Source organism: Ursus maritimus, unplaced genomic scaffold (assembly GCF_017311325.1).
Source record: "Ursus maritimus isolate PB19 unplaced genomic scaffold, ASM1731132v1 scaffold_1, whole genome shotgun sequence".
NCBI classification, from domain to species: domain Eukaryota; kingdom Metazoa; phylum Chordata; class Mammalia; order Carnivora; family Ursidae; genus Ursus; species Ursus maritimus.
This window is the reverse complement of record NW_024423343.1, coordinates 82,686,336-82,698,515: the sequence shown is the minus strand read 5'-3', so window position 1 is coordinate 82,698,515 and position 12,180 is coordinate 82,686,336. Positions and strand designations below refer to the sequence as shown.

The 12,180-nt window shown below is 38.2% G+C and overlaps 1 protein-coding gene across 6 annotated transcripts in view; it reads right to left on the bottom strand.

The window, feature by feature from the left end:
* Positions 1 to 12,180, bottom strand: part of ZEB2 (zinc finger E-box binding homeobox 2) — a 133,638-nt gene that overhangs the window by 39,356 nt on the left and 82,102 nt on the right. For all 6 annotated transcript variants that reach the window (XM_040645219.1, XM_040645222.1, XM_040645221.1 and 3 more), the window contains exon 3: positions 4,289 to 4,546. In XM_040645219.1, the coding sequence (XP_040501153.1) occupies positions 4,289 to 4,546 (258 nt within the window). The remainder of the gene's footprint in view (positions 1 to 4,288; positions 4,547 to 12,180) is intronic.

The following is a 12,180-nucleotide window of genomic DNA, read 5'->3' as shown; positions in this document are numbered from 1 at the left end:
ACTCCATAAATATCTTTCTTCTTTATCATTTACGCTCCAGCATATAATCGTAGCCATTTCCCAAAGAAAAATATGTAGCTGTAACAAGAGCTCGAGGTGGTGGTGAGGGTGAAAATAGGTGGCAGTGAGGTTGAAGATTCATAGGGGATGAAAGGTTATTTTCCAGAATTGCCATATTTTAAATTAGGGAGAGTTTGAAAAACAGGAGAGCTCTTGAATTTTCTGCCTCCCAAATTACAGAGTATGTGAGAGGGCAGAGAAGGACAGCTGACAGTTAAAAATGCTCCGAGTAAGTAAATTAAACACGGACTTTAAAAAATTGTGTTTTTACAATAACAACACTAATGAGAACCAACGGTGAACCAGGATAAAGATCTCTCTGATCATCATTTCACTTAAAACAAGAGAAACTTTATAAATAGGACTCTGTAAATTCCCAAATTTATCCTGACCATTCTTTGCTTATCACATTCTAGTCATAATTATCTGGTAGAAAAACAGGTTCTAGCAAATGGTACAGCAAAATTAAAATATATGATTTATAAGTAGTATCCTGCAGCCTATCTGTTTATGTTATCAGAACTAAAAAAGCCTCGGCCTTTTAAGGTAAAATACGCAGATATAAATAGATGCTAATTTAATGCTACTACCCATAACAGTCAGATGATTTGAATGGTATTTGTTTAAACCGTACAACCACTTTAAATTCGGTTCTGGCCTTGGACTTCTCTCTTATTTAAGGAATATTTTCACGGGGACATTTTGCATAAGACATTTAGAAGTTCAATATGTAGCAATATTGTATTGTCAATTGTAATAATCGATCGGTTGAAAGGCTCCCTCATCTGATATTTTTATTGGTCTCTGGAAGGAATTAAATTAAGGTATTTCTGAGAAGTTCAGTACTGGCTATAAATATAGCTTTTGTGTCTTTCTTCCTCGCTCATCTCATGTGATTTCTGGTAGCCAAGAGTCAGAAGAATCATAAGTTTTCCATCTGAGAGATCAAGTCACTGAGGGGAAAACAGTTAACAGCATTTTTTTTTTTTTGCATAATAGTGGTAATGTTCAAGATTTCTGCTGTACTTCCTTCCTCATTGTCATTTTCTTATGAAAAAGCAAAGAGAAGTTACAGTAGGTGGTTGCTTCCCAACTTATTAAATGCTGGGTATACAGACGTGTACTTGGCGCGCTGTGTGCATTGCATTCTGGAGTAATACCTTAGCTATAAACCCAGTTTACCAAAGATTATGCAACTGAGATGGTGTCACTTTTACCTAGAATGTACTTTGCTTCAACTTACTGAGCACCAACCCGTCCTTTTTTGAATTTTAGGCTCAATTTATTAAAATGAAACAGTAATCCTTTTCAGGTTTGTGTGATATACTATGTATCTGCTTATCTCAGGAAGTTTCCTGCAAATCCATATGCAGAAGGCCCTAATAATCCATAGGTTGAGAATATCTCCTCTGAATTAAAGGCAATCCGGCTGTCGTTCTGCCTCTCGCCTAACCTTAAACATTTTCCGAGACACCTCTGACTCAGCATACTGTGTCTAAAACCACATCGTATATTTGTTTTTAAAACACTTGTAAAAGTTTGCATTTTCCAGTCACCCTTGGGATGAAGGTTTGTAAAAATAAAAAGCACTTTCTTCCTTCAGATGAAGAATCCTTGAATAAGCAGAAAGAGGCCAAGATGCAGGTGATTTATTTAAGTCTGTGTCAATGATAATGATGTCATGGTTTCCAGCACACTGTGTCCACCCCATTGTGGGACGAAAGAATGTCAAGGACAATTCTAAACACAAAACTTTGATTGTGCTGGAACCGGAAAGGCACAGTAAGAGCTCCACTGCGCTCTTCAGTCGAAAACCTGCATCCTGCAGACAAACTACAGAAAGCCTGCGAGAAAGAGCAAAGGAGAGGGGGCTTATCTCAGAGTCAAGCTATGTGCTGAGGTATGATGGTAGACAGCCAGGCACCAGGGATAAAACACTACTAAATAAAACAGCACCAGAATTAGAATTATTGTCTATATTGTGTGTTTTGAACAATAAATAAGAAAAATACTTTATCAGAAGAAAAATGTGTTATCTAAGAGTCAGGATAAACAATGAGTAGCTTTTTAAGACCAATTTCTTTCATTAGACATCAAGGCACCACATCAGAGCACTTTTGGAACAATAAAAAAAAGAACAATAAATCATTACTAATCATTAGAACTAGACAGGTAATAGCCGGGTAACTTTCTTGGTCCAAATAGCCAAATGAGATTAGGGATTTACATTTTATTTAATTATTGTGACTCCAGAATGCTAGTTTATTTACCATAAAGGTAAGAGCAAAGAACAGCCTGTTCATTTGTCTCACAGGCACCATTAACTACAGGTGATAACAGGGTCTGCAATGCACTCATATGGGTTATTGTATATTAGTACATTTAGAATTATGATCCATGACCAGCACAAAAAGCTGCCATGATCACAAACTCCTACGGCTTGACATTACTGTTTTGGCTGTTTTTCAATTATTGATCTTAATTTTTTAAAATTGAACTTTTTTTTTTTTAGAAGTTTGGTGCCGTACATTTGTTATATCGTTATTAATTATTCCTTTAAGGGTGGAAATTCTAGTAATTGGTCCTTACCCTTGATTTCTAGATATTAAAATTTAAAGCATCAGAACATTCATTCTTATAGCCCTGCATATCTAGTTCATTAACAAATATGAATAGCTAACACCAGCTCATTTAAATAGTATGTCTTACATGAGTTCTCGCCACACTCTGTTTCTGTCACACTGCTCCCAAGAATCATTGGCTCTTATTATACATGTAAATGGCTATCATAAAAATAAAAATTTCATTTAAGATTGTTAATGACTTCTGCAGCAGTCAGACTTCCTTTAATGATCATCCTCTGCCCCTAATTAAACGTATTTATCTTTCAAGCATCTTTGGCTGAGTTCTCCCTCATAGTTGAAAATCTAAAACCTTAAGTCTTAATGGATATAACGATAAATGTTTATGTGTGGGATTGCTGAGATCCGAGAAACCTTCACCGAAAGCAAAATTGGAAACAGAAAGAATACAAAACTTGGCACGGTAATTTAGGAAAACGAAAAACAAATACACTACACTCAAACTGCCATCGGTCTTTTTTTTTTTTTCTTCTTTTTCTTTTTTCCACATTTAATTTTCTTGAGGAGTGGAAGTGCTTTTATTATCCTCCTTCCAGTATACCGAACAATCTCCCTGCCTAGGTTCGAGGCTTTATAGTCTGCGACATCACAATGGCATATAGGTAGACTCCTGCGCTTACTTACTTCCCTTCCCACCCACTTCACCTATTTATAAAAACGCTATTGTTATTTATAACGTTAGAGAAAAAAAACAAAGTGGGATAAATCATGACAGCTCTCATTGGGTCTTGGCGATAGAGATTTAAGGAGACACTATGGTTTGAATTGGAAGAGTCATTACAAAATTTTTTTTGCAAGCCACCTCACCAAGTAGAGAGGAGCACAGGGAGTTTATGGGAATAAGATTAATTCTCTTTGATTCTGTTAATCATTTCATACCTTAGTGATGTTCCATCCTAAGCGAATTTTAGACCAAGACATTTCCACATGCTGAGTGGCATCTGAAGTTTTGGTTTGAACATAATTTACCTTATTTTTATGATAGTTGGCCTTGGATCGGTTTCACTTCCCCAGAGATTCCCACCAAACAGCAGGAATCATTATCAAGTACTTAACTGTTAAATCATAAGAAAGCTACCTGACCAGGTGAAAGTGTGAAATCACATTCACACTTAACAAAGGGGAATGATTAGATGGTTGAATTACAATAGAAGGTGTCAGACAGACACGGAAACTACATTAAATTGACAGTTACTTGCTCGGTATTGTTATATAACTTCCACACAAAACTTTCAAGCAGACGTCAGTTGTGAGTTTTTACGCCTGCTTCCATTTTCTGTCCTGAAAGCCTAGCGCTTGATCACGTCATACAAACTGCACATTGCAAACGGGGCACAGAGACTTCCTGTTGTGTGTTTTTAAAATGTAGCTCGTGTGCAGCTTGCACCCAAACTGAAACATCATCTCTCCCTACGATGTTAGGGCTATAATGCGATAACATGACCATCACTTCATAATCTGTCACCAGCTCTGGTATCTCTATTCTGCAAAGAAATACTTTAATTATTCGGTCGTGGACGTTCCACGAGGTAGTCAAGATTAGTTTAAGATGGCACAGGAGGGGCCACGTAGTTGGAGACGCTTACCTGGGCCATCTACAGAGGCTTGCAGAATGTCGTTGTTGTGCCAAGTATGCTCCACGCCACCCTCCCTTAGGTCATCTTCCTCTTCTTCTCTTGGCAACAGAGCTTGGCTCACGTGTGGGGAGGACTCATGGTTGGGCACGCTGGCTGGACTCCTCTCCTGGTCCAGAGGGTTAGCAATCCCGTCCTCCTCAGCAATCTGAAGCTTGTCCTCCTCGTCTGTTTCCGAACCCGTGTCCACTACATTGTCATAGTTCACCACTGCAGAGAAAGCACAGAACGCACACTCTCTAAACACTTCGTTGAAAAATATCAGTCACCCCTAATTGTTTAGTTAAATGGAAAATAATTAATATTTTCATAACTTAATTACTCAGCCATGTCAGGAAAATATAATTAATATCTTTCATGTTTTAGCATTTTTATTCTTATTCAATTATCGCTGTGTACTCTTTCTGATTTTAAACAGTTTTGTTTTTGTTTTTTTGTTTTTTTGCTAAAAAGATGGGAAATTTCAAAAAGCAACGGTAGCACATATCCTCAACGATACATCTACATTGCATATGCAAAGAGACACATGGCAATATGTACTTTCGATACCCCACACGAACTTACTAAATAGATCTGCAATTGACAATTTTATTAGCTTAGTGACACGCAGTGTGTGCTATAAAATGTTGTACTATAAATACGACATGACTTCAGCTATATTAGCTGTGGTTTTATTCCTAGAAACCCACAGACACACACACACACACAATGTCCATCTATTTAGTCAATACACAAACACATACACAAACCTGCTCAGTCTGAAATGTTCACTGTTGCTTCTACGTCAACCGTCATGTGCTAAGGCCATTTATATCCCAATCTTTTAAGCAGAAAATGAGGAAAAGCCATATCTTCTGGGCCATTAATACTACTATTGAGATGTCTTCATAGTGCCATAATTACAGAAGATTTCAAAGTGACACAGGCAAGACCAACACAAATGTTAAAATAACTCACAAGAACCGGCGGGCTGCTTTTGCAGCCCTCAGTCCCAGCAATGCTCAGTAGCTTTTCTTAAAATAGACAGCCTGTAAATAAGGTCTGTGAACTCAATTGAAGGTGGCTGTTTCTGAATTAGTCAGCCCTCACAGGCTCTCGGCCTACATGCTAGTACATAAATTGTCCACTTTACCACCAGACAAGAAAGATTAGAGTAATAAACACGGGGCATTAGCTCAGCTAGAGAAACACACCAGCCGTTACGCACACACAGGATTGCCAAGAACTGTTAACCCAACTCTCCAGAAACACACACAAAAAAACAAGTTAGAACCATGACATCATGGGAACAAGAGGGAGAGAGAGAAAGGGGGAAAAAAAAAGCCCATGGAAAAAAAAAAAAGCGCAAACAATTTTCAGGTTCATTTTGATTTCTCTGCGCCTAATAAAGCAATCCTCCGCTAAGTTATCAACTGAGCTATCTCAAGTGGCTCTTGCCAGCTATCGGATTATTCAAAAGTGGCAGAAAAGGAGGAAAAAAATGAAAAGGATTGTGTGTCAGGTTCATAATGCTTTTGGAGAATTCTGGAAACATGTCTAGTTACAAATTTTAGTCAGTCATATCTGTTTGCTTTGACAGGTTCCCAGGGAGTAAAAAAGGAACAAAAAGAGAGAGATTTTTTTTGTCATGTGAGGCTGGGGACAAAAAGATTACACCGTGCATATCTGCTCATAATATGATCTTTGTATAATCCGCGGGTCTGCACTTGCCTTCGGAACAACTGCACAACAGGTGCAAATTAAAATGAAAACGGCAGCGGAGCCGGGCAAACAGAATCTGCTGACCTGGTTTGAATACCAATTGACGGGGGAAACAAAACCTTTTCAAGAGGTGTGACCACAAGGGCTTAGGCAAGTTCAGGCTGGGTAATGCCCTCAGATCTACAAAAAGAGAGATATTCTAACATCTCTGCTCTAGCTGTGTGGTCCAGATATACCTTAGTACAATCAATAATGTGCTTCTTTTTTTTTTTTTTTCCCCCTGGTGACTGAGATTTAACCATTTCTTAGCAACAAGCAGAAGATTCTTTACAAATTTTCTGAACGCCGAGTTGGGGCGGGGGTGGGGGGGCGGTGAGAGTGGTGGGGGGGGGGCGCTACAACAAAAGCTCCTAAGGCCTGGGAAGCTTTCAACCCACCTCCTAAAAACTGATCTCTGGGCACAGGAGGAATAAAGAAAGGTCCAGAAGGAGTGAATAAAATTATCTAAGGCTGGACAGGCATTAAAAGGCCTTTATCCTGGAAAAAAAACCATGCCTTTTAAGGTCTTTTTCTGCATGGACCACAATATCCCGTGTGACACGTAAGTGTTCCTGCAGCAATACAATTGAAATATTTTCTTGTGGAAAAAAAAAGAGAGAGAGAGATAAATGATTTATGAACAGCCCTTGAGGAGTCCCAAATATCAGAACAATCTAAACAAGCAATGAAGTCATGTCTCACCACACAGGGTCAGGAGCACAGCATCCATCACCTGCACAGGCCAACGGTACTTCACAACCTTTAGGGTGCTCGCTCACGAAGAGTAGTAAATACTTTTAAACTAAATAAATAACTGCTGTCAAGTTCACTTACAGAAGCAGTATGCCATCTTTTCCAGAGCTGTTTTAACTAGGATTTCCATTCCCATTGCCGTTATGTTGGTATCCCACCCCCACACCCTTTTTTTAAAAATCCAGGTAAAACGGTTCATAACAAAGTTAGTTTTTATATCTGAATTCAGAGTAGATCCTTTCATCCTGTTCTTTTCAGCTGACCTTCTGACAATCGGAATTAAACCCCTTAATATGGACATGGCACTTCCCGTCCCTCACCTAGTCCTCCCCATTTCTAAACCCCTCAGGATTTTCTGTTAAATTTTTCTCTCAAGTCTGCTCAGTGGGTTTGCCTCGTGTAATTATTAGAGACATTTTCACTGCAAAATATTCTTACTATAGAATGGCCAATAGAGAATGGGTCTCCCCCATTTACATGGTGAAATAAAATCAGCTCATTTTCTCATTTGTTCTCGTTTTCGTCCTTTGCCCACCATCATCACCATTGGCATTAAGAGATCTTAATAACATAGCTTTGTCTCTGCAAAGAAGAGATTCGATTTTGTACAATAACTAATGTATACTGGTTTTAAATGAGGGTCATTGGGCAGAATATATTAGTCTAGTGTCTATTTTTGAACTTATACGATACATATTTTCTGTTCAGCATTCAAAAGCATTGAACCGCCTACATAACGTAGCAAAGTTCTCTTCTGTCCTTACTTTAGGTCAAATAAGCCGCCCTTTGCATGGGTCTCAGCAAAATTTTGTACATGTATTGGGGCTACATGGCTGGCAGAAAAACAGACAGTTACTTCAAAACCACAAAGAAGTGGGAGCCCAAAGAATTCCTTTCTGCAATTCAATAAACAAGAGGAAAGATGTACTGTTTGCTGGCTCAAAATAGACACTAATTTTACATCTGTCTCTGAGGCACAGCAAAAAGCCAACTAAAGAGCAGTAATAAATGTCCAAAAACAGCATCAGTATCCAAAACTCTCCCAGTAATCTTCAGAGGAATTAATTACAATTCTGTGTAACAGTTGCATTGGCAAAATGCACCCATAATTATATACAGGTACTGTACTGTATTACAGGGAAATTTGCCATGTGATACCATGTTTACATGATAATTGATGGATAAGATAAAACTATTTGCATATGAAGTGCATATGAATTATTGGCATGGCTCACCATTTTATGTGGAATCATATTAAAGTTTCATTTTCTCTAAAACTGTATGTGTAATATGGGGTTACCAAAGGGTATAAAGCTGATACTTAAATTTGCTTTATAGCAAATGGGCCTGGAAAGATATATCTGAATATGCATTACTAAAAACCTATATTTAAAAGGCTTCATAGTTTATCTATAATAAGCATTATTTTCACTTCAGCAGACTGCATTATATTAAATCCTCTCTATTCTTCCTTCTAAGTAAACAATACTCCAAATTGTATCACTATACCAATTAATTTTACAATCATATGCAAAACAAATAATGATTTCTCTTTATTGTCTATTGGTATAACTTTTTTGTTTCCAGATTTTTCTATTCTGGTGACATGTAACAGAATAGTAGCAAAATGTGACATTTTTATAATGTCCATACCTGCCGGAAATTTTCAGCATTTGCAAAAATGGCCTATCATAGCATTTAAACATTGCTGATAATTAGCCTGACATTTGAAATACCAGAACTGTTGTTTTGAAGATGCCCTATACGATGTTACCTAACTAACCCCTTTTCATACTTAGATGCTTTCTCTACATTATTCTGTCAGTTGGAGCACAAACAAGATATCAGTTGCTAATGTATTAACATGAAAAAGAACTGACGTTAAGGGGAGATACTTCATCTTCACCAGAAGCAGAAGATCGCTGTTGTTGTTGTTTTTGATGTAAAGGAAAATTACGTATGCGGATCATAGACCGTTGTTAATAAGGCAGTCAATAATGATTTTCTATAACTCCATTCAGCTTAGTATGCCAATAAATCTTTCCATGCAATTGTCAGCCGTTAATTACATACCTACAATGTGATAAGTGCAGAGGATACATGGATGCACTATTCTCACCTCAGGAAGCTTACTATCTATTTGGAGAAATGGAATCATAAAGTCGTAGTGCTAAAAGGACACTTGAAGTCAACCCTCCACGTGTGACAAAGGAGGTGAGGCCCAGTGACTTGTCTAAGGCCCTGCAGCCAGAGGGTGGCAAAGCCAGGGCTAGAAAGCACGTCTTCAAGCATACAACAGCCACACAAAAATACACGTAGTCTTACAAATTCCCAATGAAGAATGCAATCTAAATGTAAACTCCACATGATCAGAGTAAGGAAATGAAAATCCCTGGGACTTTTGGGGATTTTCACGATGCAAAATAGAGACTGTTGCTTAATTTTGAATTGTTTTGTTGATTGTTACTTTCATGGATCCCCTTAATTTGAGTTATAGAAGCCTACCAATTTGATCAATTACCAGAACCTAACGATACACCCATGTTTCCCACAATAGTTTGGAAACAATAGAAATAAAGAGACAGTTCCCAGAATTATGAGCTTCAAGACCTGTCTTCTCATCCCAGTCCCAGTGTGTAACCAGCTGTGTGGCCTTGGCCTATCATGAGGAAACTTAGAACAAATGGGCAAAAATAATGATAATAGGTTCCCTGTCTACGAGGTTGCCACAAGGAGCCTACGAACATATATGTGTGATGGCAACTTTGTGAAGAATAAAACACTGATATCCACTGAAATAATAATTAAGACGGGACTATAGGGGTGCCTGGGTGGCTCAGTCAATTAAGTGTCTCACTTGTGGTTTCGGCTCAGGACATGCTCTCATCTCGGGGCCATGAGATCAAACCCTGCGTCAGGCTCTGTGATCAGTGAGAAATGTGTTTCTGTCCCTCTCCCTCTCCCCCTCCCCCAGCTCATGTGTGCTCTCTCTGTCTCTTAAATAAATGGACAAATCTTCTAAAAAATATATAAAAAATAGGCGTGCCTGGGTGGCTCAGTGGGTTAAGCATCTGAGTCTTGGTTTTGGCTCAGGTCATGAACTCAGGGACGTGGGATGGAGCCCCGAGTTGGGCTCTGCACTTCGCATGGAGTCTGCTTGAGATTCTCTCTCTCCCTCTGCCCATCCCCCGATCACGTACACTCTCTCTCTCAAATAAATAAATAAATAAATAAATAAATCTTTTAAAAATTAACAAATAAAATAAATAAAGGTGGGACCGTGGCTCCAGTTTCTTCTTTTGTCTGCTACTGCAACGTGTGGTAGGTACGGATGAAAAGAGAAGTTTTGAGTACATGCCAGTCACAGTTTTGGTGTTGGCCCTTCATTTGAAAATTGATTTGCAAAAGCGTCCTCAAGTAGTAGCACCATGGTGGGAAACAGTATGCTTAATCCTGCAGCTAATACTTGATGTGGACATGTAGCCTTATTTTAAAAACGTCTTTTTTGATTATAGGACTCAAAGTTTAAAAGAAGTCCTTAGGAATTTTATGAGTCATTTGGTTTCCTGAGTCTCTTAGATGCTTGGAGATCATTTATATTTGAGCCCATGGATTAATGGCCTACTTGCTTTCTTAAAATGTCCTTATATGTGTTAAGTGTTCATGGACATTCTAGGATTCTTCACCTGAACCCTAGCCCTTTCTTCCTCCCAAAGTTCGATTTCCAGGTACAATGCTACTAAAGATAGGATGCAGCAATTCTTCTAGAATTTTTATCCGGTGACTTGTTTTTCCAGGTAAGATTTATCATCAACACCCCTTCTTGATCACAATTAACTTGTTACCTCTGCACTTGGGTGGATAAAGTTCACAGGACTAAATTCAAGGGTCAATTTCTCATTTGATGATGGGGGCGGGGTCTCGTGACAGATACAATGAAACAAAGCAAGTTCAAACAGCAATTTTCCTCTGAATTTGACTATGTGTCACTGAAATGCATGAGCCTTAATTTCCTGATTTAAAAATGGGAATAACTTTTATCACTTGGGGAGGCAAGATTAATTAATGCTAGAAAGAAGGGATCATGCTAGTTTGAAATATCCCCATGGAACGTGCTCTCCAGCACAAAACACTGTTATTAAAAAACAGCTATGAACATACCATAGTCAACCTTTATACAAACTAGCTTGGTCACTTTAATTTTTTATCCCAGGAACATTCAAAGGCATTAAACCCGCATTATAAATTAATGAGTTGTAAAATGTCAGCTGATAAAACAAAAGCAGTTTTGAATGTAGGGATAAAAATGTTTCCATTTCAGATTAGCTATGTAAAAAATATGCATATTAAGTGAAATGAGAGAAGAATTTCTGCAATCCCATGGTTCCAATGTGGAGGGGCTAGTTCTGACACTCTTTCAACTTCCTATTATGGGAACATCTTGAGAAGATGGCAGCCACTCATCCCCTCTAGAAATACTAGCAGCTTCCCTGTACCTGGAGGAGCTTTCCAGTAGCAGTGTGGTAGTGATTAAAAAAAGGTTAACATTTCCATAAATTTGCTGGGGCTCTGGATAAGCTCCCACATGCAGGTAATAACATCTTAGTTACGTACTTTCCCCCTTGAAACCTCTTCCTTAATATAGGAAGTATAAAAATAATAGCAAATAAAAATAAAAGTAAGGATCTTCCCTTCCCCAAACTATCCTAAAAACAGATATTGGTCAGAGAATTCACAACAGTAAATTCATTTATCTTCCTTCCTTTCTTTCTTTCTTTTTTTTTTTTTAGTTCAGTTACCTTTCAAGAAGACACCCTAATCCTAGGTCACAATGTTCTAACTGAAATTTTGCTTAATCAAAGGCTTAATAGCTGTTCATTGTTTTACAAAGGTAAATATATTAGGGTTTTCCTCTATATCTAGAACTCATGATGGTTTTGATTACCTTACTTCACTCCTACCAAAGGAAACCAGTCATTGTACTGGTGTTCAAATACACATACCCCTTGCCTCTCCTTTCATTGAGTTTTCGGAGTTGTAGTTTCTATCCCTTAGAAATTTTCTCAGCTTCACTTTCTGTCTACATCTATAATATGCTGCCACTCTACGGATATAATATTTGGCTAAACTGTACTCCAGAGCACGAGTCAATAATTCCCTCTGATGGCTAAAAAAAAAACCTGACAACACCTTCCTCAGCGAGCCCAGTGCGATGGTGTAGTGAGGAAAGGCCCCCAAACAACTGCTATACACAAATATTTTTATTTGCATTGTTCATCTATTTGCCAACAATTCCACAATGCTTTATTAAATACATCAAGTGACTACGTGTCTCCCAACAATATGTCACA